This window comes from Helianthus annuus, chromosome 7 (genome assembly GCF_002127325.2).
Source record: "Helianthus annuus cultivar XRQ/B chromosome 7, HanXRQr2.0-SUNRISE, whole genome shotgun sequence".
NCBI classification, from domain to species: Eukaryota; Viridiplantae; Streptophyta; class Magnoliopsida; order Asterales; family Asteraceae; genus Helianthus; species Helianthus annuus.
In genome coordinates, this window is record NC_035439.2 from 15,704,778 (window position 1) to 15,732,501 (window position 27,724).

General features: G+C 36.8%; 2 protein-coding genes across 2 annotated transcripts; both read right to left on the reverse strand.

Moving 5' to 3' along the window:
* Nucleotides 1-21,727: 21,727 nt before the first annotated feature.
* LOC110867988 lies at nucleotides 21,728-22,422 on the reverse strand. Its single transcript, XM_022117071.2, has one exon. It carries the CDS (start codon nucleotides 22,359-22,361, stop codon nucleotides 21,900-21,902), a length of 462 nt encoding a protein of 153 aa, XP_021972763.1. The 5' UTR covers nucleotides 22,362-22,422; the 3' UTR covers nucleotides 21,728-21,899.
* A 3,587-nt stretch (nucleotides 22,423-26,009) lies between these two features.
* Nucleotides 26,010-26,799, reverse strand: LOC110866608. The gene is made up of 3 exons (XM_022115751.1): nucleotides 26,457-26,799; nucleotides 26,253-26,371; nucleotides 26,010-26,135 (listed from the first exon to the last, which is right to left on the reverse strand). The coding sequence occupies exons 1-3, from the start codon at nucleotides 26,797-26,799 to the stop codon at nucleotides 26,010-26,012; spliced, it is 588 nt and encodes a 195-aa protein (XP_021971443.1).
* Nucleotides 26,800-27,724: the final 925 nt, after the last annotated feature.

Genomic DNA, 27,724 nt, shown 5'->3' on the forward strand with positions numbered 1-27,724 from the left:
CTCGGGTTAGATTGATATCTTGCTGCGAGGCACGTTGGGTACATGATATCAGGACGTGAAGCAGTTAAATACATCAAAGAACCTATCATAGAACGGTAGAACGTTTCATCAGCCCTATCTCCGGTGAGATCTGGGTGAATCCCATGATTTGTTGCAAGTGGGGTAGCAGCTGGAGTAGAACTTGACATTCCAAATTTCTCTAGAATATCATGCACGTACTTCGTCTGGTGAATGAAAATTCCCTCAGGTAGTTGTTCAACTTGTAGACCCAGAAAGAATTTCATCTCCCCCATTGATGACATTTCGAATTTTTGCTTCATCACCTGTTCGAAATCTTTGCACAATTTCTCATTCGTTGACCCAAAAATTATATCATCTACATAAATCTGAACTATCAGAACATGTCCGTCGACCTCTTTAGTGAAGAGAGTGGCATCCACTTTTCCACGTATGAACTTGTTGGCTAGTAGGTGTTGAGACAAAGTCTCGTACCAAGCTCTCGGGGCCTGGTGTAAACCATACAGCACTTTGTCCAATAGGTAGACCTTGTTTTTGTGGATTGGGTCAGTAAAGCCCGGCGGCTGACCGACATAAACCTCCTCTTTGACCTTCCCATAAAGAAACGCCGATTTTACATCCAACTGATAAACTTTGAAGTTCTTCCAAGACGCAAATGCTAGGAAAATTCTGATTGCCTCTAGTCGTGCCACAGGAGCATAGACTTCTGTAAAATCAATCCCTTCCTTTTGACTAAAGCCCTGAACAACGAGTCGAGCTTTGTTCCTTACAACAACTCTTCTGTCGTCTCTCTTACACTTGAATACCCATTTTGTATTGATTTTCCTTTGACCATCCGGTAAATCCACTAACTTCCACACTCCCAACTTTTCAAACTGACTTAACTCTTCTTGCATTGCAATGACCCAAGAGTCTTCAGTAAGCGCCTCTTTATACGTTCTCGGTTCGACTTGCGAGATAAAACAACTTAATGAAAATTCAGTTTGTAAAGGTGATACTGTAGAATAAAAACATGTTAAGCCCTGGTCTATTTGACGTCTCGTGCGAACGCCTGAATGCAATTCTCCTATGATCAACTCTTCTGGATGATAAGAAAGAGTTCGTGACATCACTTCGCTTTGAACATCCACATCACCTTCCAGATTAGTAACATTTTGATTTGCACTTTGTTCACCAACTTGGTTTATTTGACTTGAATCCTGAATCTGCTCCCCCTCAGAATCTGAATCTCCATGATCAAAGATCGGCATGTTCTCTGATTCTTGATTATCATTTTCAACCGACTGATTATCTTGGGCAACTTCATTCTGTTGGACATCATCGTGTTCACCAGCATTACTCGGACCTGCTTCATCATCATTTGAAGTTTCCCGTGGTCGTCTTGAATACTCAGCTGGGAACCTTTGCTGTGACACGTATTCGCGCAAAATATCCAACCCATCAAAGAAATCTTCTTCTTCTTCTTCTTCTTCCTCTTCTATCATGTCAAACGATTCCCACAACTTGTCGTAATGATATCGCCATGAATCTCCTGGACTTTGTGGCGGCATAGTATAACCTTGACATTCAACGTTTGCAGCTTCAATAATCCGCTTCTCACTTGGAACGAAGACTCGGCGTGTAGGACTTGAATGTCCAACAAATATACCCTCGATGCACTTCGGACCAAACTTTCCATAAGGCTCTATAACTGTACAGGGTGACCCGAACGGTTCTAGATACTTCAAATTCGGTTTGCGATTATTGATCAGCTCAAAACATGTTTTGTTGAATTTCTTGACAGTGAGAACCCTGTTGAGCGTATAGCATGCGGCGGAAACAGCTTCAGCCCAAAAATTAATTGGTAACTTCGAATCTGCGAGCATAGTTCTAGCCGTCTCGATTAGTGTCCGGTTTTTGCGTTCTGCGACTCCATTCTGCTGCGGAGTGTACAGAGCACTAAACTCATGCAATATACCTCTTTCATCACAAAATTCTTCCATTCTGCTGTTCTTGAATTCAGTACCATTATCACTTCGAATTCTTTTGATACGCCGTTGGTACAGATTCTCAATCTTCTTGAACAACGCCATTAAACTGTCAAACGTTTCGTCTTTCGTCTTCAAGAAAGAAACCCACGAAAATCTGGAATAATCATTAGTAACCACAAGACAATATTTATCTCCTGTAATGCTCTTGACATTCACCGGACCAAACAAATCCATGTGAAGTCTTTCCAAGGGTCTTGAGACTGAATTGACTTGCTTTGTAGGGTGTGACTTTTTCTTCTGCTTGCCTTTAACACAACTAATGCACTCCCCTTCCAGATGAAAACCTTTGACATGAACTCCTATAACCAAATCGTTATGCACCAAATGGTTCATTTTTCTAAGATGTATATGCCCCATTTTCCGGTGCCACAATCTCGATTCTTTCTCAGTTGTTCTGGACACGAAACAGTGAGCTTGACCCGTGGTTGTAGTAGCTACGCTCATATCCAACACGTACAGATCATTAAATCTCGGTGCCCTCATGATAATCCATTCCTCAGGGATAACAAATCCTGGTTTCAAGATCAAACATTCTTTGTCAGTGAAGTGAGTAGTATACATCCTGTCGCAGATCTGGGAGATACTCAGCAGATTATTCTCCAGCTCAGCAATGTAGTTAACTCTCTCAAACGTTATGATCCCATTGGATAATGTTCCTTCACCTATAATCCTGCCTCCTTGATTACCAGCAAATCCTACGTAACCACCGTTGATATTTCTTACATCATATAGCAACGCAGTCTTCCCTGTCATATGTCTTGAAGCTCCACTATCCATAATCCACCTGGATACAAGTTTTGGAAGATCCTGCACATAACAAACTATGACTTAAACAACTTCAAGAAAGATGCCGATTCATGCTTCGCGATCTAGGAAGCTCCGGCAATTCAAACTGTTTAGTCAAACATTGAGTCCACCCAGGCCTCATCAGCCTTAGGTGTAACCTTGACTTTCGCAATTTGAATTTTGAAATTTTCAGCCTTAAGAGGTGGAAAATTCGCATCATAATCAATTGGAATTGAATCTTCAGCCTTTTTCACCTCAGAAGTTGAAATTTTCGTCACTGTTTTTGGTTTCCACACTTGTTGAGATAATGCAACCCGTTTATAAAATTTGTCGGTGTTAGTTACCACTTTCTTTACGGATTCATTTTTCACTTTGGTGTTATCATTTTTTACCCTCTTTTTCTCAACAACTATTGGTGTTTTACCCTTCACATCAACTTTCTTCTGTTGAGTCTTCACAGTTTCAGTCTTAGGCTTCACGTTGGTACAATTTCGTGCAATGTGACCGACTTGATTACATCTAAAACATGTTCGAGTATCAACACCTCGGCTTGTGCCTTCAGACTGAACTTGTGAAGCTCTTTTCTCAAAGAACTCTTTGTTTGACTTTGAAAAAATTTCTTTCTCTTCATCAGCAAGTGAACTCGAACTGTTCACAAACTTTTTCTTCTCAACAAACCTCTTGTTTGGAACATTTCTCTTTTGATAAGACTTACCCCTTGATAACCACCCAACCAATTGTTTCGGTTGTTGTTGTAAAAATGCGGTGGATTAACAGATTTCTTATTGTAAGTTTTATCTTGCTTTGTTTTACCCAGATTGTTCATTTCTGATAACTCAACTTCAACCAATTTGAAAAAATTTGTCAATTTGTTCATGTTAACATTCACAATTGGAAACTCTGAATCCGAAAACAACTTATCCGAACCCAACATCTTGTACATGACAAGATTTGATTCTTCACTTAAGTTGTTCTTGGACTTTTGTTTTGGAATGTATTTGTCCAAGAAACACCCATCTTCCTCAGTAGTGTCACTATCCGTTTTAAGCCCTTTTCCAACAACACCTTTTACAATATCATTTTGAACACTATCATCATTGGAAGATGTGAACGTGACATCAATGTTCTCCGGAAGTTTAACTTCACTTTCTTCCTCAATTTCAACCAACCCAGATTGTTTTTTCGTGTAGTTATCAAGAACAGGTGGTGGAACTCTATGAAAACCCACCCCGGTTCTATCAGAATACACGTCTTCGCCAGCTTTGTTTTTCCCTATGGGTTTGGGAACAATGTGTTGCAAAACAAAGCTTGCAGAGCTGTAACTATTAAGCTTCAACTGGATTCGCTCATTTTCAATTTCAGCCTCTTGAAATTTAAGTTTCAATTTAGCGATTTCATCCAGTTGTTTGTTGATTGATTCTTCTTTTACTCTCAGCACTACTTTTAAATGCTCGTTTTCTTTAAAAGTTTTACCATTTCGATCATCACTATCTTTCACTGTGCTTTTGAGTTTTTCAAACTTTTCAGAAATCTGACGGTTTTCAAGAATTAACCTTTCATTTTCTTGTTTAACTTTTTCATGTTCAATTTTATCAATTTCAATTTGAGCAGTTAATTCTTTAATTCGTTCAGTTGAAGCTTTAACTGTTTTGTCACGACCAAGAATTTGATTCTCAACGCTTCTGACCTTTGCTGTCAGATCTTCAACTTTCTTACCGTTGAGATACGTGACTGTATTACAAAATTTGCACTCTTTGTTGCAATTTTTGCAATCAGCATTTCCATCAATTTTCTTACCTGACGCATTTGTTGACAAGTTTGAACTGACCAGGCTTTTTGACTCAGACACGGAGTTAGAGTCTACCTCAAGTGCCTTAGCAGCCAGCACTTTGTCAGCCATTTTTCCCAGGTTCTCTGCAGTCAACTCCTGCGTTGTATCGATAACTCCAGTATCAATCTTCTTTGATTTCTCTATATCTTCTTTCTGCTTCTTTTCGGCCTCTTCTTTCTCTTTCTCGTCTCCAGTTCCCCACCATTTATTCTGCCAATACTCATCCTCATCTTTTAACTCCTTGATTATGGCTTCCAGATCAAGAGTTTTGTGATCAATCGCAATATTTCCATACTCATCAAGATAACACTCTTTGTCCGGATCCCACCTTTTCGCTCTCGTCGCTTCCAGATAGATACCAGAAATTCTAATCATTCTGTTTTCAGCAATCATTTTTCTGTATCTATACTTGTGCTCTTCAGTACGGTTGTCTTTCCACAGAATAGGTTCGTTTTTCGCCATGAACGCGTAACCAACCGCATCTTCTTCTGGTAGAACCTCTTTGCTCCAATTATACCCCTCATCATCATAAATCACCGCAAGAGCCCTAGATTTCTCTCTGTTATCTTCAGTTTGCTTCAATCTAGGTGGCTCAGATTTATTCTGGTGATAAATCGCCTTCTTGTAGTAATCATCTCTGAAAGGGTTCTCCGACTCATCAGCATAAGCATTTCTTCATTCTCGCTTGAAGTGACCCTTCTGCTTACACTTGAAGCAAGTCACTTTGGACTTATCGAACCCCAATTTGGTAGATGGGCCACCAATTGTCTTCCTGCTGGTAATTTCCATAAAACGTTATGCTCTACGAACAGCACTGGCCATAGCCCAACGAATATCGATCAGCTCCATTTCTTCAGGATCTATCTGATCATAATCTTCCTTCTTCAGATTTGTATTTCCTATCTTCCTAGCTACTAATCCTTCATATGATTCCAACACAGACGCCAAAAAGACCATCTGCTGCTTAGCCGACTCCTCGTCAAAATTCTGAGCATTCTTTAAATCTATTGCGATGTTGCATTGAAACTTAGCATCAGAATGACTTGCAGATGATGAAGATCCACTGTGATAACCACTGTGATTTCCACTGCTTTGACTTTCTTTGCTTGCTGTCGACACATTCTCAGCATAAAACGCAGTTTTGGGAGAAGTTGCTTTTGGCATCATGCTCTTCGGATAATACAAATCCAGATTTTGTTGATAAGATGAGTGATTGACTTTGAATGTTTTCTTCAGTTCCAACTCGTGACTCTCGAGTTTTTCAATCAGCAGATCTAAAGTCAACTTTTCTGGTGCCTTGATGGTATTCTTCAGCATTAGCGCATAGTATCTCCAATCCATCTCGTCTGGTAACGAATCAAACAGTTTGTCGATAAGCTCATCTTCAGGATATCTAATATCATGCCTTGCTAATTCCAGCTTCAGATGACCAAATCTTTCTATCATTTTACTGACTGACTCGTTCTTTAGACATCCAAAAAGATCAAACTCTTTTCTAAGAAGTTTTCTTTTGTTTTTCACAATTTCTGAACTTCCTAAACATTTTGTTCCTAGTTTCTTCCAAAGATCTTTTTCATTTGTATAATCTATCAAAGAAATTATGTCTTCCCGGACAGACTGAAATAACAAAGCCACGCATTTTTGCTCAGCTACAAACGATTCAATCTCATCAGTTGAAGATAGAGTTTCACCATTTTTGTTTTCTTGATCATAACCGGTTTTCAAACTCTTCCAACTGGGATATGCAAATGCCATAAGCCAATCTTCAAACTTTCTTGACCACCAACTGTACTCCTCGATAGCCATTAGCTTTGGGGGTTTATTGAATGTTCCGAAAGCACTTTCCGATTCCCAAGCTTCCGTTAACTTTTTCTTAGTATTTGACGGATTCTCGTTTGCATTGCTTGACGATGTATCATCGTTTTCAGAATTTCCAGCAAACGCGTACATATCGCTGAACGGGTTCAAGAAAATATCATCCATCTTGAATGTTCCTGCAAAATCAACCAACACTTAGAAAAATTTTCGAGATTTTGAACAATGACAGAGAAACGAAACTAGGTTATCCAGATGAGCGAAACTAGCAAGTGTCCGTTCGAGCGAAACTACAATGTTCGTTCGAGCGAAAAGAAAATGTCCAGATAAGCGAAACAAGACTTGTTCCTAAGAGCGAAACTACTTTTGTCCGTAAAAGCGGAACTATCAAGTCCGAATAAGCGAAAGTACCATATGAGCGAAAATACTTGGTTATTTCGAGCGGAACCTTCGAATGACCGAATAAACGAAACTAAGTTTTTACCCAATTTTAACCATTTTTAATCCGAGTTTTAACCTGAAACTTTCTAGGGTTTGTTAATTGTATGTTTCGCACGATATACTCAAAAATCAGGCCATTTCAACCGTAGGAACCAGTTTAAATCGAAAAAGTATGAGAGAAAGTGAGTAGAAATGTGAGAATTCTGTAGATTCAAGCTGTAGTAGTATGAACTCCTCGTCCTGAGCTCTGATACCACTTGTTGGACCGTGTTCCGACCCTAAATAGTCAGGTGAGAACGTTCATCTTCATATACGAAGGCGGAATCAACGTAAATGAAGTTACATAGCTTTTCCTATTCAATTTATTCTCTTTTATTGCTTTCTGAAGTAAATTTGACAGCGTTTTGTTACAGCAACAATGACAGAGTTTCACTCCAATGTACACCAGTGAATGACCAGGTTTCGCTTATGAGGCCTATTTATAGCCCCTATGGTTTCGCTCATATGGACTGACAAATGAGCGAAACCTCCACTAACCTTATAAGCGAAACCCTATATTGACTAATAAGCGGAACCTCAACTAAGTATGAACATAAAAGCGAAACTATCAACATAAAACCTAATTTTGACATTCTAGCTCCTATGTTGACCTATCTTGACCTAAGACGTAATGCAGACGTAGTCAACAGACATTTCATGCATCAACAAAAGGTTGCATACTAAAAAGGTTGCATTTGACCAGTAAATGCAACACTTTAAAAAAAGGTTGCATTTGGTCTTAAAAAGGTTGCATTAGATCTAATGCAACTGCTTCTAATGCAGCCCTCGATAAAAGGTTGCATTAGGCCTAATGCAACCTTTACAAGGCTTAATCAACTTTTTATCGGGGTTGCATTAGGTTCATTTTCTTGTAGTGTATGTTATGTGACTATTTAAATGGATATGCTTTAAATATTGAAACAACAACTAGTTGTCATGAGCTATGGGCAATCATCATGCCCCGTACCTTTCCGCTGCGGGTCGGGGTGTGACCATACAGTGAACCTTTTGTCGCGGAACTTGAGAGCATAACTATTACAACATATGATAAAACGCCAAAATAGGTAGAACAACCTGTGAGTGAGACACAGTATAGTGCTGCTTTCAATTCGGAATTGAATAAAACAGAAAGGGGGATTGTGACAAGGGGTGAATAGCCTGCAATGTTTGACAGAATGCCATTAGGGCAACAAAGTGAAAAACCCAAATCTGTCGAAAGTCAAGACGGTAGGAAGACTCTACTACAGAGGCTAGAAGAAGAAGGAACTCTCCAAAAGGCAGAAGGTGAAAACCCCAAGGACAAGGGAAAGCAAGAAACATATCTCCCTTCTTTTGAGTTACCGACACCAACTCAACCATTAACTATTGAAATGCTAGAAAGGGCAGATGCAGTTGGAAAAGAAGTGGAAGAGAAAACACCCGACGTCGGGAAGTTGCTGCAAGCAAATACAATTTTGAAAGCACTATAGGGATGAAGAAAAAATATGACGAGGATGAGATTGTTGGTTTAGATGGGAAAAAATGTCATAACCATTAAGGGCATGCTTGTCCCCTTATCTCAGGAGGGCGGTGGCCTATAAATGCAACAAGGGAGAAACAGGAGAACAATATTTCAACCTACATATACACTGGACGTGGTTATCCATGGCATGTACATTTCATAAACTCATAAACGCCATAGTTTGTGGTTGCACCCTTAAGTTGCTATAAAAAAACCTACATGGTCATAAAGGTTTACGGAGTTCGTAAAAAGAGGAATCATGAAACACCATTGTTTGTGGTTGCATGTTTCTAAAAACAATAATGTATGGTAATAAACTAACGAAACGCCTTGGACTTGTATTGCATGGCGTGTAAAATTTAAAATCTCACAAAAACGACATTGGTATAAAAAACATGCAAGGTAATATGGCTAAATAGAATGCCAAATTCTGATATTAAAGGTTTTGTATAGATTAATGTTGAAATTGAAATGTAAATCTTATAACTTTAAAGCCACAAACTATTTTCAGGAATACAATCTTCAAGATTACAGGAGTTCAGGAACTCCCAAGGGTGATATTCGAGAGCATGAGACCAGGATTATATGCACACAACAATTGTATTCAAGCTTGGAGCACATCCTGAACTATGAAAAAAGATTTAAGGCCCCAGAATCACCCTCAAGATTATTCTACACTCAAATAATGCTGGTAGGAGTTTTCTGAATAAAATAATTCCGTCATATTATCACAATGTTTTGTTAATAAAATGTTCACAAAAAAATTGCAGAATAGGGACACGTATCAATACCCAGAAGATCAACGAAATAGTGAATTCAATCGAAACATGAAAATTGTTTTGATAGACACTCGTTTCAAAGACGATCTGAAAGATAAAACGATAAAGGATTATGAGTTGGTCTTCATACCAATAATATGGGCAAGACATTTCTGTGTTATCTACTTCAATCTAAAATCCTATAAAGTTGATGTATTGGAGAACAGTGCTCAATGCGATGGTCTGAGCATTGAAGTAAAGTATGACAGATGGGTTGGAAAAATGGTAATTCCCTTGAAAAGCTCTTATTACTTTACAAATTTCTTTGTTAAACGCCATACTAAATTTGAAGAAAAATGTCGAACTCGCAGCGAAATGTTTTTGCAAACTACTCGATACGTAAATAACACCCAAGTGCTCGGCGGATAAAAAGGACAGATTGTGAGGCCGAAGATAGAGTGGAGAACAAAGTCGAACGATATCAACTGTGGGATATTTACAATGAGGTATATGGAAATGTATATGGGGCGGTTTTCTAGTTGGGCATGTGGTTTAGCAAATGAAAATGCCCCATATAACCTACAAAACAAACAGCTAAATAACCCAGGATCAAATACACAGCAAAAATCCTCCTCCATGAAATAAATGAAAGCATAACAATTGGGTAAAATCATTAAACAATTCTTGCAATTAGGGCCAAAAAGATAATGGAACTGTACAATTCAAGATTGTAAAGGATCGAAGAAAGGATGGCCGCTGAAGTAGATTAGTTTGTTATACGCCATATTTCCATATTATTTTGGTTACTCTTTTGCATGTTTATATTAGGATAACCTGTAAAACACCATATTTTGCACATAATTTTGTTTTTGTTTACACTATGCATATTTATGATAAATCACCTGTATATTTTATCAGGTTTCAAAACGCCATATTATATACCAGAATTTATGTTTATATGTTACATAACACGCCAAAACAATATATCACAAAAAGAACATAAAAAACATTATAATGCTATCACATAAAATGCCGAAATGCTAGATACATCATATCTATGAAGAAAAGGAAGCTTCGCAGCATACAGTACAATGAACAAAAGAGAGTTCAGAAGGTTTGTTTAAAATTGTTATTGTTTTGGTGCCAAAATAATATAATCAGTAAATGTTAATAAAACCAAAATTTATTTGTGATAACCCGTAAGTTCGAGGTAACAACCGTTCTTCTTCTTATGTATAAGCGAACCTGATACTTATTTTATTTGACGATGTAATCTTATATTTAACTAATTTATATTATAAGTTCACATTATATAAGCGATAATTTAGAAACCAAATTCTTATTCTTTCGAACCGACCCAAACCGCTTGAATCAAATTACACGTATAGCGTGTCGATCCAACTCGCTCGCGTAAACCGGGATTCGAGAGTTCTGAACCTCAGCTCAATTCTATATATTTGTTATTTGTATTGATTGTGATAATGTAGATATATGTATTATAACAACTAGAGGTTTTGGTTGTGATAATTCGAGAGGGCTGCTATACATTCCTATCCACTTCAACATCTAGTTATTATTCATGATTTAGCTATTATTCATGAGGGCATGCAATGCATGCAATTGCCCTCACATTCCTGCTCTCTGTTCACGGCCCAGGTAGGGCATTTCCTTAGCCCAGTAACTCGCAGCCCAATACGATCATATATGCAGCCCTTGTGCACTCCCTAAACCGCCCCAACTAGAACTCTCCTATATACGTATACTTTTGCATGCCATAATTGCCTTAACTTCCCAAACATTAAACCCTAACTCCTTTTCTCCTTCATCCAAACCGACGGCACCCCCCCCCCTTCCGTTTCACGCAACTAAACGGCCACCACCGGTTGGTGGTGGCGTACGGTAGTGCCAGACGACAAGAACGGAGAAGATTCAAAGAGTCGATGAGGGAGAGAAGTAATCGACTGTGGTTCAACGGCGTACGACGGCGGTGGAGCCATCTGCGATGGCGGCCGCGGTTAGAATTTCGGACGCGGCGGCGATGAACGAGGTAACGTCTGTTGTTTCGATAATGACCCGATGATGTTGTGTGTTGCTGCTATGTTATTATAATGAGGCTGATGCCAGCGGTGGCCGACAGCGGCTGTAGCCACCGGGAATGATGACGACATCGGAACCTATAGGTTAGTTTTCGACTATTGTCTGTACCCTTGAAACTTCTGATCTTGTTTTGAAAAAAAAAGTGTTTTAAAACTAGTAGGATGTTATGTTAAAAGACTGCTAATGCCTGTAATATGATTAGAATCATATCAGTAGATTATGTATTGTAGTAGTTGTGGTTAGATCATACGCAAACTGTTTAAAATGATTAAATGGCTAATTGATTGGTAGTGTAAAAAGGGTATGCTGTACATATAATCTATATAATCTGAAACTTGTTTTGTACCGTTTATCTTGCATCTCTTATAAACTTTGATTTGTAAATGAAGGTGTGTAAATAAGTATTGGTGACCAACTGTTGTTTAGACATACACATTGGTTTGAGTTATTTGTTGATTTGGGAATCGATTGTGAATTCTTTGTGAATCTTAATTTTTATAAGAAAGTGTAAATTATGTTGTCTACTGTTGGGCCGATGATGTATGCCATTAGTTGATTGGGGCTGTAACATAAATATTGTTTGGGGCTTCACACTTAATTTTGGGCCGAGAGTTATATACATGTTAGTTGGGTCATCACTGATTCATGGATTGTTACAACTATTTGGATTGGGCCGATGATATATGTTAGATGGGGATGTTGTATAAGTTAATAATTAATAAGTCATACGTAGATTTGGTTGGGCCGCTCACTGTCTCGGTGGCAGCCGCACACTCGATGTGGGCTGGGCTCCGGTGGGCCACTCACCCTTCTTAGATTTGCACGTTACATTAGGCCGTAAGTTGTATCTGCCTCGGAAGGTTGCAGTAGATCACGTAAACGGAAACGAACTGCACAATTAATGGGAGTTGAACTCGGTTGGTTTGGGTATTAAGGGAATGGGCCACAAGTTAATCATAATGGGTATACTACTATCACAGATCGCACCAAGCCTAAGTGAATCATTAACTTAGTTAATTCACATACTTATTGTGTTGAAAAGTTAAGTGTGTGTGTGCCTTGTAAACATAGAATCATGGAGTGAATCTGCTTTTGGACCAAATGCATGCTAAGTGACTAATTGTTTATATTAGGCTAATATGTCAACTGATAATGAGTTGAACTATATGTGTATTATTACTTGTGCAATAATTGTGTGGTATATGAACAAGGAATATATAAACTAATGCATGTAAGATATGTGGGTTATGTGCAACTGAGAATTAACTGTTGTCGGTAATCATGTTAGGACGCCTGTGATCAACTATTAAGCAGTTAACTAAATCTTACCGAGCAAATCAAAGGTGAGTTCATCTTTCTTGAGCATGCGTCCCGGTGGTTGGGACAGTCAGTGGGTATCCTTGGGAGGGATAAGTCTTTTGGGTAAAACGGGAATGTTGGATAATATACTCTTCCTATCACCTTTAAAGTCCCTCCGTGTTGTTTGGTTACCAGGAAGGTAACATGGTATTAGTTAGTAGCGCTACTTAGGTTTGGCAACCTCACCCCGTTCCTGGGAGGACGGGTGTTGAACTAATGACCTAGTCATGACCAATGCTTTGATAGGAGCATTGGAGAAAGGGCAAAATAATCAGAAGCCGTCTTGTATTGGGGTATTATCAACATTGTTTTCATCATTACTTTCGGAATTAACTTCAATGGATTAACTAAACACTTGGTAACCAACGTTTTCGTAAAACTATGAACTCACCAGCGTTGTCTGATACACTTGTTGCATGCTCGCAGGTCGTTAGGTATCTTGGAATTGGGGGACTTGCTGTCTGGAGTAGCTGGAGTGGTCATGGGTCGACAGGAAGGATTTATGTGACTGATTTCTTGATATTATACTTTGGTTTTGAAACAGCTTAACTTCGTTTACTACTTGCTTCCGCTGAACTTATCGGTTTTCGTTTAAACTTATTGAAGATGTTTTTATTTATAATGGGGATGTTAATTATAACTTGTATGGGTTCGATGTAATTGGTGGCTCGTTATTGGTACGTCACACGCCTATCAGGGACTCTCCCTAGGTGGTATTTTGAGGGTGTGACAGTTTGGTATCAGAGCCACTGGTTATAGTGAACTAGGTTTTAAGAACGTTTTTATAAAACCAGACTATAACCAAACAGTTATGAAATCGACCATGACACTCAGCTCCAGATTGCAAGGTTCGTCTTTTACTTATTGTATGCATTACATGTCTAGTGTACACTTGTTTATGATATAGCATACGATTACATACTCGCCACTACAGTACGATTACATGAATTGCCTTTTTACATTATGATGCATCGTTAGTATGTCAAAGTCTTTAGATTTCTGTGATCTTTGTCATTTTGGTAACCTTTGTTTGACACCGGAATCTGAGGAACCATTTGACATGAGTTAGGAGGAACTGAGACGAGTATGCAAATCATACTATTATTGTGGGTGCACACATAATAATAATGTGGGGTGCATGTGAGTTCCAGTGAGACTTAGCAAGTGTGAAAGGGGTCCTGACTCATTATCCGGCATAATTGGGGATTCAACAATCTATAGGAGTCATAGCGATGATTGACCTCTACTCAATCATGATTCTTACTCTTTTCACCATTCTTGTGGATGTATGCGAATTCTTGTGAAACTCTATGAGTGGATAAATTGCCCTAGCTTGTGAATTCCTTATCTAAAACGAATACTATCCGTAGAAGTTCTCGTAAACCACTCAGCGGTTAACTTGTATCATTAAACCTAGTAGTTAGTTGACATGCGCAACTATCAGATTGGAGATGTTCTCGGGCACATTGAGTTATTATCACTGGAATCCCTCTTTATTTTCTTTTTACTCATGTAAGAGACTTAGTGAAACTAAGATCCTCATCAGAACCTGTCATCTTGATGTAAGCTCTTCGATATCAACATATCAGCGTAATATGAAGAATCCCTCGTACGCTAACACTTTACTCCTTACACTTAACTATAAAATCCCCTATGACCCCCATTACTCTGTCCTGTGACTAATCCCTAGTTTAATCTGATAGACATCCCAACACATCTAACGCTGCAAATAGATTTCCCCAAACGGGTCCATGGTTTCAAGAACATTGGAAGACGGGATACAAGTTAGTCAACACACAGATGAAAGCGATGACCTACACAAAAACCTTACCTCTTACATTGCTAGAGTCATTATTTCATAAGATTTTTTTTTCCTTTTAAGCGATTTTTTTTTTTAACCCTTGCACTGGTCGATGCATACTGTTTAATGTAGTAGCTAGTTACCGTGGTCGACTTAGACAAATCTCTTACTCTATTATTGTGGTCACACTACCTCTTTAAAACTCTACGCATAAACTCCCATCAAATTGGTGCTCTAATTTAAAAGGAACTCGGTAAACTTGTTTTTTTTTTTATTCTAGTGATCACTTTTGAACTTTGAAGATAGAGATGTATTGATCATACCATTCTGAACATATTTTCATGTCCTTGTAATGAAACCTTTTGGCAACGTAAGTGGTGCTCCTAATTCGTGCACACGTTTTAGTTCAATCTTTCAAAACGATTTGCATACATGTCCAACTATTTACACACTCACTTTCATACATAGAACTTAGTGAATCTATTCTCATTCGCTCCACGTGCAAGACTCAACACACAAGGTGGTATGATTTATGTTTGTAGTGCCTACTTGCTAGTTTACATTTACATTATGTGTTGCATATGGTATGCCCAGTTAGAGTAGTAGCATGTTATCTATTAGCTCGAATGTGCTCTTTATGACACCCAACTATTTACTTGAAATTTGACGCGTGGTGATCAAATTCCTTTCTTGTTTTCTCCTCACCCTACTACGACAACTATTTTACGTATTCTGTCTATTCATACGATTGTCTCGACATGACGTCGCCATTACAGCTAAAATTCAGATCTGACCCTCTGTACATTCAGTTTGCACCACAACATTCACGTGGACCAGAACCGGCCCAAACGAACTCGGATTTAGGAGAACAATATACCCATGCATCCATGTTGACGAACCTTATCATCTCCACCTGTCACTTGTCACCAGAAACGAAGCAGTCACAGTTACACGCGTCCGTCGTTTTGCAACTCGAAACCCTACCAACCAAATTTGGTTTTGGAAAAGTGATGTACTTCCGCGACTGTGATGAAACGAACTTCTCTTTCGTGTCGTGCCGCCATACACCACTACTGGAAATGCCCCTAGAGAATAGATTAGATGATCGAATTTCCGGTTATTGTTTAACTCTTATTTTCACTCAATTCTTCGTATGAACCTCACTAATCCCCTGTTTCTTCGATTGGCAACCCATTTAACTAAACACAAATATCCTCGGTTGTTCAAGGAAAGTGAGACCACTACTGAGGCTAAAGCTACTGCAGAATTTCGGGACGAAATTCCAAACCAACGGGGGAAGGATGTGACACCCCAGGAAAACCAGGAAACCACGCAACCAAACTAGCTTCCTCAGTGACTACGTGCTAAATTTCGGGACGAAATTTCTTTCAACTTGGGGATGATGTGACAACCCGTAAGTTCGAGGTAACAACCGTTCTTCTTCTTATGTATAAGCGAACCTGATACTTATTTTATTTGACGATGTAATCTTATATTTAACTAATTTATATTATAAGTTCACATTATATAAGCGATAATTTAGAAACCGAATTCTTATTCTTTCGAACCGACCCAAACCGCTTGAATCAAATTACACGTATAGCGTGTCGATCCAACTCGCTCGCGTAAACCGGGATTCGAGAGTTCTGAACCTCAGCTCAATTCTATATATTTGTTATTTGTATTGATTGTGATAATGTAGATATATGTATTATAACAACTAGAGGTTTTGGTTGTGATAATTCGAGAGGGCTGCTATACATTCCTATCCACTTCAACATCTAGTTATTATTCATGATTTAGCTATTATTCATGAGGGCATGCAATGCATGCAATTGCCCTCACATTCCTGCTCTCTGTTCACGGCCCAGGTAGGGCATTTCCTTAGCCCAGTAACTCGCAGCCCAATACGATCATATATGCAGCCCTTGTGCACTCCCTAAACCGCCCCAACTAGAACTCTCCTATATACGTATACTTTTGCATGCCATAATTGCCTTAACTTCCCAAACATTAAACCCTAACTCCTTTTCTCCTTCATCCAAACCGACGGCACCCCCCCCTTCCGTTTCACGCAACTAAACGGCCACCACCGGTTGGTGGTGGCGTACGGTAGTGCCAGACGACAAGAACGGAGAAGATTCAAAGAGTCGATGAGGGAGAGAAGTAATCGACTGTGGTTCAACGGCGTACGACGGCGGTGGAGCCATCTGCGATGGCGGCCGCGGTTAGAATTTCGGACGCGGCGGCGATGAACGAGGTAACGTCTGTTGTTTCGATAATGACCCGATGATGTTGTGTGTTGCTGCTATGTTATTATAATGAGGCTGATGCCAGCGGTGGCCGACAGCGGCTGTAGCCACCGGGAATGATGACGACATCGGAACCTATAGGTTAGTTTTCGACTATTGTCTGTACCCTTGAAACTTCTGATCTTGTTTTGAAAAAAAAAGTGTTTTAAAACTAGTAGGATGTTATGTTAAAAGACTGCTAATGCCTGTAATATGATTAGAATCATATCAGTAGATTATGTATTGTAGTAGTTGTGGTTAGATCATACGCAAACTGTTTAAAATGATTAAATGGCTAATTGATTGGTAGTGTAAAAAGGGTATGCTGTACATATAATCTATATAATCTGAAACTTGTTTTGTACCGTTTATCTTGCATCTCTTATAAACTTTGATTTGTAAATGAAGGTGTGTAAATAAGTATTGGTGACCAACTGTTGTTTAGACATACACATTGGTTTGAGTTATTTGTTGATTTGGGAATCGATTGTGAATTCTTTGTGAATCTTAATTTTTATAAGAAAGTGTAAATTATGTTGTCTACTGTTGGGCCGATGATGTATGCCATTAGTTGATTGGGGCTGTAACATAAATATTGTTTGGGGCTTCACACTTAATTTTGGGCCGAGAGTTATATACATGTTAGTTGGGTCATCACTGATTCATGGATTGTTACAACTATTTGGATTGGGCCGATGATATATGTTAGATGGGGATGTTGTATAAGTTAATAATTAATAAGTCATACGTAGATTTGGTTGGGCCGCACACTGTCTCGGTGGCAGCCGCACACTCGATGTGGGCTGGGCTCCGGTGGGCCACTCACCCTTCTTAGATTTGCACGTTACATTAGGCCGTAAGTTGTATCTGCCTCGGAAGGTTGCAGTAGATCACGTAAACGGAAACGAACTGCACAATTAATGGGAGTTGAACTCGGTTGGTTTGGGTATTAAGGGAATGGGCCACAAGTTAATCATAATGGGTATACTACTATCACAGATCGCACCAAGCCTAAGTGAATCATTAACTTAGTTAATTCACATACTTATTGTGTTGAAAAGTTAAGTGTGTGTGTGCCTTGTAAACATAGAATCATGGAGTGAATCTGCTTTTGGACCAAATGCATGCTAAGTGACTAATTGTTTATATTAGGCTAATATGTCAACTGATAATGAGTTGAACTATATGTGTATTATTACTTGTGCAATAATTGTGTGGTATATGAACAAGGAATATATAAACTAATGCATGTAAGATATGTGGGTTATGTGCAACTGAGAATTAACTGTTGTCGGTAATCATGTTAGGACGCCTGTGATCAACTATTAAGCAGTTAACTAAATCTTACCGAGCAAATCAAAGGTGAGTTCATCTTTCTTGAGCATGCGTCCCGGTGGTTGGGACAGTCAGTGGGTATCCTTGGGAGGGATAAGTCTTTTGGGTAAAACGGGAATGTTGGATAATATACTCTTCCTATCACCTTTAAAGTCCCTCCGTGTTGTTTGGTTACCAGGAAGGTAACATGGTATTAGTTAGTAGCGCTACTTAGGTTTGGCAACCTCACCCCGTTCCTGGGAGGACGGGTGTTGAACTAATGACCTAGTCATGACCAATGCTTTGATAGGAGCATTGGAGAAAGGGCAAAATAATCAGAAGCCGTCTTGTATTGGGGTATTATCAACATTGTTTTCATCATTACTTTCGGAATTAACTTCAATGGATTAACTAAACACTTGGTAACCAACGTTTTCGTAAAACTATGAACTCACCAGCGTTGTCTGATACACTTGTTGCATGCTCGCAGGTCGTTAGGTATCTTGGAATTGGGGGACTTGCTGTCTGGAGTAGCTGGAGTGGTCATGGGTCGACAGGAAGGATTTATGTGACTGATTTCTTGATATTATACTTTGGTTTTGAAACAGCTTAACTTCGTTTACTACTTGCTTCCGCTGAACTTATCGGTTTTCGTTTAAACTTATTGAAGATGTTTTTATTTATAATGGGGATGTTAATTATAACTTGTATGGGTTCGATGTAATTGGTGGCTCGTTATTGGTACGTCACACGCCTATCAGGGACACTCCCTAGGTGGTATTTTGAGGGTGTGACATTATTGCTCATCTAAAAGGCACCAAAAAAAACCATTATATAAGTAGAAAAGCTACAATACAAATGGCTATTACTATAACTACTAAAAACACCAAAAAGAGCATAAAATTCAAAACAAAAAAATGGCACAATTTATTTCATGAAGGTTCGATAGATCTGATAGATATTTCGTTCTAAAGTTCTCAGGCATGAGAATAGTGAAAGTCAAAACCATCAATGCCATACTTGGTATGGATGAGGCCGTCTAAAGAGATATTCTGGACCTTGGTGTTCTAATGGCCAACCAGTGTGAAAGAACTGAAACAGTGATAAGAAGGTTGAGGAGAAGATTTACAGCGGATGATAAGTAACAAACCGTTACCAGTTGTAGTTTGAATGAACAATTGAGGATGGTGACAGTTGCGTATAGCAACGAAGAGAAGGATTCCTTCACAATGGACCAAATGCTGAACATAGAGAATGTTCACTACCTTGAACAACTCTTTGATTTTAGACCTTCAAACACTCTCAAAACTAGGATTGTGATTATGTTTGAATCAAGGATGCGAGGCATGCTGTACTAGTTGATGGTGTTAAACGCCAATGTGGTTGATGACGATGAGCCTGAGGAAAATGATGATGATGAGCCTGAGGAAAGTGATGAGCAATCCCATCCGATGAAGAGTATTTATTGATCTGTTTTATTGCGTTTTTATTGTAATGTTTGTTAGTTTTTTAATGAACTATGATGCTTGTAAGAACGCCATGAACGTCAAGCTATTTAGCTTTGCATCTTTTAGTAAGATTAATTTATTGCAATAAAAACAAAGAAACAAAACGCCATCAAAGTTGTGAAGTAAAACATTTCAATAGACGCCAAAAAGTGTTTCGAAGCAACACATGAGCGCGGTGTGTAAAATATAAAAAAGGGAAAAAATTAATAAACAAAGTAAAAAGACAAAAATGCCCCCGCCTGATTTAAAGCGTGTGCAACGTGTCAACGTAAGAGGGGTTCTTACCGTTTTCACACTTTAAACCGTTTTCTCCAGAACCTGTTTCACAATATATATAATTGATTATTGAAAGCTTTTATGTTATACATAAATGTTTGTACATAAAGTTCCGAAATACTTTTACTTTAAACTATTAACCAAATAGAGTTGGTGAGCTATACTAAAATGGCAACTTATGTAAATCACAAAGACGTCTTGAAATGTGACCAAATCACAAAAGAAAACCGTAATTTACTCAAAAATATATATTCTTTTTTTTTTCTTTTCTCTCCAATTGTCCACCTTGTCACGTCATCATCAATGCCCACACCTCTTATAGTCACCATGGTCGCCGGAACCAAGGTCTACTACCACCATAACTCTTTTGTACCCTCACAATGAAATAACCTTGGTATATTTCATAGTCAACATTTATATTCTTTGTATGTAATTGTTGAATATATATATCTTATCATTTATCATGCATTAAAATTTTCACCTCATTAACATGTTGTTACAATAGTTTATTAAGATAAGAGTTAGAATATCTACTATGATGGTTTTAGTGGAAAAACCTTATGTGAAGAATTATCAAAATTCTATCAATAAGGTAGCGTTTGGTATGAAGGAATGGAAGGTGGAATGGAATGGATCATTATGATGGAATGAAAAGAAACATGTTTGGTGATAATGTAGTAATGGAATGGAGCATTCCAAAGGAATGTAACTCCTTCCAAATATAATAATTTCCATTCCTTGGTATATAGGTGTTTTTTTTTCCATTCTTTCAAGCAATGGAAAGAAATATGTTATTATTATTATTATTATTATATTTATATTTATATTTATATTTATACTTATACTTTTATTTATATTTATATTTATTAATATTCATACTTATTCCTTGTTGTTGTTATTATTATTATATTTATATTTATATTTATACTTATACTTATACTTTTATTTATATTTATATTTATTAATATTCATACTAATATTAAGATATATCAAAAATCTATTATTAATTTTTTTATCATTAATATATTATTATTATTATTATTGAGACAATTATATTTTTGTCGTTTTTAATACAGTTGTGTTTCGTTACTTCATCTTTTTTTGTTTATCAAATTGTACAAAGTAATGATTTATTCTATTCACATATGAGTAACCAAACATCACAATGGAATGGAATGATCCATTTCATTCCGTTGTCCATTCCATTACTTCGTCCATTCCATTCTCTCATCTATTTCATTACCTCATACCAAACAGACCCTAAGAATTCTTTAAGTGAAAGAACATGGCAGTTTCACAATCTAAGAATATAATATATACATGTTTAATTTCATTACGTTTCTAAGTGGAAAGAAATATATTATATGCAAACGTAGTCAAAAATCAATTCACAATATACGTTCAACACCTACTTTACACAGGATGATTTGACCTGATCAACAAGAAATTAAATATTTCACTTGCTGAAAATCAACCAATTTAATACCCATATTAATTATTGATCAAAAAAGGAAAAAAAAAATTATTCATCAAGAAAGGAAAAAAAGTAATTATTGATCAAGGGTTTGTTTAATTCATATTCATCAAACCAAACACCAGATTAAAGTATAATGCACGATGACCAATGATCAAAAAAGGAAAAAAAAAATAATTATTCATCAAGAAAGGAAAAAAAGTAATTATTGATCAAGGGTTTGTTTAATTCATATTCATCAAACTAAACATCAGATTAAAGTATAATACACGATGATCAATGATCAAAAAAGGAAAAAAAATAATTATTCATTAAGAAAGGAAAAAAAGTAATTATTGATCAAAAAAGGAAAAAAAATAATTATTCATCAAGAAAGGAAAAAAAGTAATTATTGATCAAGGGTTTGTTTAATTCATATTCATCAAACTAAACATCAGATTAAAGTATAACACACGATGATCATAATTCATATATACTTATGTGATTAGTAAATAACTAAAACATCTCAAAACAAAAAAAAGAATCAACTATAATTAATAACATGTAAGTATTTGTAATTGTCAAGCACATGATATACCGAGAGAAGTTGGCACAAACCGATCCGATCGCGCTCTTGTCACCAACGACTTCATGTCCGGCGAGACCACATCAAACTCCGGCACCGTCTCAGGCGTCTCTGGTATGGTGGAAAGAGCACTAGAGGTGTCATATACGTAAAAACCTTCATCTCTTGATGAGCTATGATGGTTATCTTTCGGCCTGAAAACCGCTCGAATGAGCTTGTTGAGAGATCGGGTGAGTCTTGATTGTTTCTTGGAGGCGGGTTTGTGGTCGGACGGTGGTGGTTGGTGGCGGACGGAGGTGGTAGAGGTGAGGTGGGGCATTGACATGGTTCTTGAGGAGATTGCAGAATCAAGTTGTCGTTCAAAAGATTTGAGTTCAAAAGAGTCGTAGAGAGAGCTTTCACAATCCCATACTTCACGTTTGAGTTTGGCTTTTAGGGTTCGTGTTTCTTTCTCCATTTGTGTGTGTAGTTGTATTTTATGACAATTTGTCACCTTTAGAGATAGAAAGAGAAATGGATAAGTCGTTTTTGATGATAATTAGTTGGTTATATATATAGAGAGGAGAGGAGAAAAACAGGTGACGCGTCGGTTTATTATCTTATGATATAATAAATTAACGAATTAGGTAGCATAGCAATAAAGATGATACCATATAAATGGGTCGGTTCCTCTATAAATGAAATAAATCTTCCTTATACTAATAAATAAAAATCTTAATCTTTTTGTACACGTGTCACTCTCTGGTGCCTTCTCTCTTTTAATAATAGTATTACATATTAATTTTTATACACAAAATATAATATAATATTAATTAATATAGTTAGAGATAAACGTATAAATTCAAATTTAATTAATAATTATCTATAACAAATATAAATGTATCAAATAATATAATAAGTATAATATTATTAATATAGTTAGAGATCAAAGGTATAATTTCAAATTTAATTAATAGTAAATTACTTTTTGAGTCCTTATGTTTTAGTGGTTTTAACCATTTAAATCCAAAATTAAAAAGTTTGACGTTCTAAGTCTCTAACCGCTCATTCACACCCCCTGTAAAAAAAATTCAAAAAACCTTTTGTAAGGCTAAGTTCTCTAAGTTCTCACAACTTATCGAAATTTTCATTTTACCCTAACCATATATATTTGTAAAGATAACATATATTACTTGGATATAAATAATAATTACTAATAAAGTATCAAATGACATGTAGAAGTAATTATAGTATATAACTTAGAAGACTAAAATTACAAGCGGATTATCTAAATAAAATACCAAATTATCTTTAAAGCGAACACTAAATGGTTTTTAAAAGACATATTTTTTTTGCTATTAAGTATATACCATTATATTTCCTTAAGCCGTGTAATACACGTGTTCAATATTTTCTTCCAATTTTAAATTTATGTTACTATCAATATGTTTTCATCTTAAAAAATGGTCCAACTTCCTATAATAACATTGAGTTTTAAATATTAAACTTAATTTCAATCATATTACGCAACTAAAGACATTATCATCATTCTAAATAAGGACATTATATAATATTATAAAAATTTTAATTTGAATATTTAAATGTCAACTACTAATTAAAAAAGTTGTTGTAGACACTCAAATTTATAGTTTAAAAAACTTTAGTCCTGCTTTTTTAAACGTATACTTTATTTTTAATATGTAATATTTTCTATGTAATGATGATATTCGTATCTTGTCTCATGATCCATATATCTAAAAATAGTATTTATATCAAAGTATTTATTATATCAGTAATATACACTGTAGAATTTAATTACAATTCATTTACCATAACATGATAACTTATAATTATTTTTAAAAATACTTACAATTTTATGATCATTATTTTTTATTTTTTAGTGTTACTTCTTTTTAAGACATAATAAAATGGATTATAGCATCTCAAAAGAGAATTGTGAAAATTTAGAAAATTATTTTGAATAACGAAAATATAACTGTTCTTTTGTTTTACTATTTTATCTAAATAAGTCATTTATTAATAAGGTTTATATACATATTTATAATTTATATTTTTTTCGTCATTTATCCCGTGTAATACACGGGGTTGTAAGCTAGTTATCTATATAGTAAAATACAACCTAAACTGAAATAGAGTAAAAACACAAAACGAATTTCATACGAATTGTAAGGGACAAAAATACTGAAATATATGACTCGTATTGAATTAAAAAGAATAAAAATGAATATTAGTACCGATATATGTACCGATTTTACCGATTTTACTTGGCTGGTATCATTACAGTACCCAAACTTGAAAATAAATTACTAATTTCTAGTTTACAACACCAAAAAATATTTTGTTTTAAATACATCAGTGTTAATAAAGTTTATCGTGTGCATACATGTACATATTTTAAATACAACACCATATTAAATCGATGTGATTAAATATACAAATTCTCCATATGCTTTCAACAAAGTTTTAACTATTTATTTATTACATCTTTATGTGTGTGTATATATGCCCCAATAATAATCCGAAAGTTTTTTTTTTTTTTTTTGAACTGCAACTATTTTATTCAAATATATAAAATAAAACACAGGGGCCAGCAGTACGTTGGAAATCCCAAGCCACAGAAAAACATTACATGATCATGTCTCGCACGTTAAAATCACTCCACCTCTCCCAATCAAGATTTCCATACGGAAATTTATTTTTAATCCACTGAAAAGACTCCTCTTTAATTCTATCCACCATCATCTCGACCCGACATTTCTTCCCCTCAAAAATACATTCGTTTCTCGATTTCCATATAATCCATAAAGTGGCAAAGGAGATAACCATTATGACTTTTTTTCCATTTTGGCAACCCTTTTAGATTAAATATCCATTCCAGCAACTCCATAACTGAAGCAAAGTGACCATTTGTTGGTAGTTTAAGCCACACCCATATGCTCCACCAAACTGCACCGATGTAACACAAGAGATTGTCAAATGTTCCACTGACTCATTTTGAAATCCACACAAAACACAATTATTATCCTGCAAAAAAATACCCCTTCGCTCCAGATTATTTTTAACCACTATACCACCATTTAAAATTCTCCAAACAAAGAAACAAACTTTTTTCGGCGCCCAAGCAAGCCACTCGAATCGACCCACTACCTCTTCACTCCAATATTCTCTTCCACAGCATCTCTAAACGCAGCCACCGAAAATTGATTTTCGTTCCCCTGATCATCGTGAATACCCAACTTCTCAGGATTATTTACTCCAGCCTTGACAATATCATTTCTTACCATCACTATATCCTTCCAAATGCCCGTGATACCCTTTTTAAGGGAACCCCACCATCAACCGAATCACCCCCATGAATGGCCTTGATCACCTCAACCCAAAGGTGTGAATTTTGGTGTCTTACCCTCCAACGCCATTTCATAAGTAATGCCCAATTAAGACTTCGAATCTCACCCAAACCAAGCCCACCCAAACGTTTAAGCGCCACAACTTTTTCCCAAGCGACCCATCGAATCTTATTCCTCGACCCCGTTTTCCCCCAAACAAAATCCCTTCGGATTCCTTCTAACGTTTTGATAATCTTCTTCGGGGCTTTGAATAAAGACAAATAGTAGGATGGCATACTACCAAGAACCGACTTCGCAAGGGTTAATCTCCCACCCATAGAAAGCAACTTCTCCTTCCAACTTGAAAGTTTTTTTGTAACTTTATCAACAATCGGTCTCCAAGGTCTAACCCGTTTCATATCTTCACCAATCGGAAGACCAAGAAATTTAAAAGGAAGAGCCCCGGCTAAACACATAAACTTGTTTGCCATACTCTCCACGATATCGCCATCCACCCCCACTCCCATTAACCTACTCTTTTTTACATTCACCTTTAGGCCCGAAACAAGATAAAGTACTCTAAGGATTCTCTTCAGATTTAGGATATTCTTTTCATTCCACACCCCCAAGAACATTACATCGTCCGCGTAACAAAAATGGGTCAATGTCGGGCACCATTCGAGAGCGCCACCCCATCAAAGCCCATTAGAAGTCGCTCTCTTCATGAACCCCTCCAAAATCTCTAAACCCAATATGAAAAGAAAAGGAGACAAAGGATCTCATTGCCTAAGACCCCTTTGAAGATGAAATTCTTTAGTCGGAGAACCGTTAACCAGAACGGATCCCATACTAGACAATAAGCACGCTCTAATCCACCTCCTCCACCGTTTAGGAAACCCCATAAGCTTCAAATTGTTCAACAAAAAATTCCAATTTACCGAGTCATATGCCTTCTCAAAATCGACTTTGAAAAGCATCACTTGCAACCCTTGTCATTTAGCCCATGAAATCACTTCACTCACCATTAAGGGACCATCAAAAATATTTCTATTTTCCACAAAAGCCGATTGTGATGTTGAAGAAATCGTAGACATCACCCCTTTTAATCTATTAGCAAGCGCTTTTGCAATGACTTTATACACTATTCCAATAAGAGAAATAGGTCTAAAGTCCGCCAAAGAAATGGGATCATTAACTTTCGGAATAAGAGTAAAGAATGAAGATACATCCAAAATTAATCCTACCCGACTCATAAAATTGAAACATCAATTCCATGAATCTCGGTTTTAGCAACTCCCAAAACCACTTCACGAATAAAAATGTAAAGCCATCCGGTCCTGGCGCCTTGTCTCCCCCACACTCCCAAATAACCTTCTTAATCTCCTCCACCGAGAATCGGACCGTCAGAGCCCTTGATTGATTCAACGAGCTATGACGAAAATCGTTGACCATTAAAGTCGGCCTTTTCTTCATAGGTTCGCTAAATTTCTCTTTGAACGCCTTCATAATTTCTTTCTTCATGCACACCGGATCACTATAAATAGTCCCATTAATATTAATTTCATTCATCCTCTTAGCCGCCTTTTGGACGTTAATGAATTTATGGAAAAACTTCGTATTTTCATCTCCATTCTTCACCCAATTTAATCTAGCCTTTTGCTTGTGATCCTTACATTCTTGATTCTCCAGCCTTTCTTAATGCCAAACTCAGATTTAATCTTTTTTTTTCTCTTCTACATCAAGTCTTTTTTTTACAGCTAAACACTCCAGGTCGTCCAGCTCCTTAATAATCTTCAACCACTTCTCCACCTCTTCATATTTCCATTTAGATCGCCACCCTTTCAACGCCACTTTTAAGCGTTTAAAGATGTCAATTAGAGCCTTGTCACCCTGCTCGAAATACACTTGTTCCTCAAACACCCCCTTAACAGATTCCACAAAACCCTCTTTTGATAACCATGACTTAAAGAACTTAAAAGGAATCGGACCAAAATCAACATCATTACACAAAAGAATCAACGGACTATGATCCGACAATTCCTTAGACAGGGCCTTGAAAGTTGCTAATGGCATAAATTGTTCGTATCTTCTGAAATTAAAAAAACAAAAAGAAAATTTAATAAAATATTAAAACCACATGCATACATTACTTTAATAATTTTTTGTATTTGTTTTGGGTCTTGTCCCAAAAACCTACTCTTATGAAATACTACTCGATGTGTGTGAATTAATGTAAAGGGAAATGTAGTTATTGATTTTGTTAACTTAATGGTGTAGATTGATTTCATTGCAACCTTAATCAATAGAAAGTTAGATGTTCATGAATATTGTAAATGTCCAAGTGTCGTACATATGCTAATGGCACTGCTAGATCAAGTGTAGTGAAAGTTTGATGTATTCTTATGTATCTTAAATATGTACAAGTGGTTTACAAATTTACCCATTTTAAGATTAGTTCCACCATTGATAATTTGATACGCAATTGTAAATGTTA

What these genes read in the sequence shown, in the direction of transcription:
- LOC110867988 (XM_022117071.2), bottom strand. Translation starts at nt 22,361, where the DNA reads ATGGAGAAAGAAACACGAACCCTAAAAGCCAAACTCAAACGTGAAGTA.
- LOC110866608 (XM_022115751.1), bottom strand. Translation starts at nt 26,799, where the DNA reads ATGAATGAAATTAATATTAATGGGACTATTTATAGTGATCCGGTGTGC. An exon ending in GGGTAGGATTAATTTTGGAT is followed by an intron (nt 26,372 to 26,456) that starts GTATCTTCATTC and finishes TTATTGGAATAG; the next exon opens with TGTATAAAGTCATTGCAAAA. An exon ending in TTTTTGATGGTCCCTTAATG is followed by an intron (nt 26,136 to 26,252) that starts GTGAGTGAAGTG and finishes AACAATTTGAAG; the next exon opens with CTTATGGGGTTTCCTAAACG.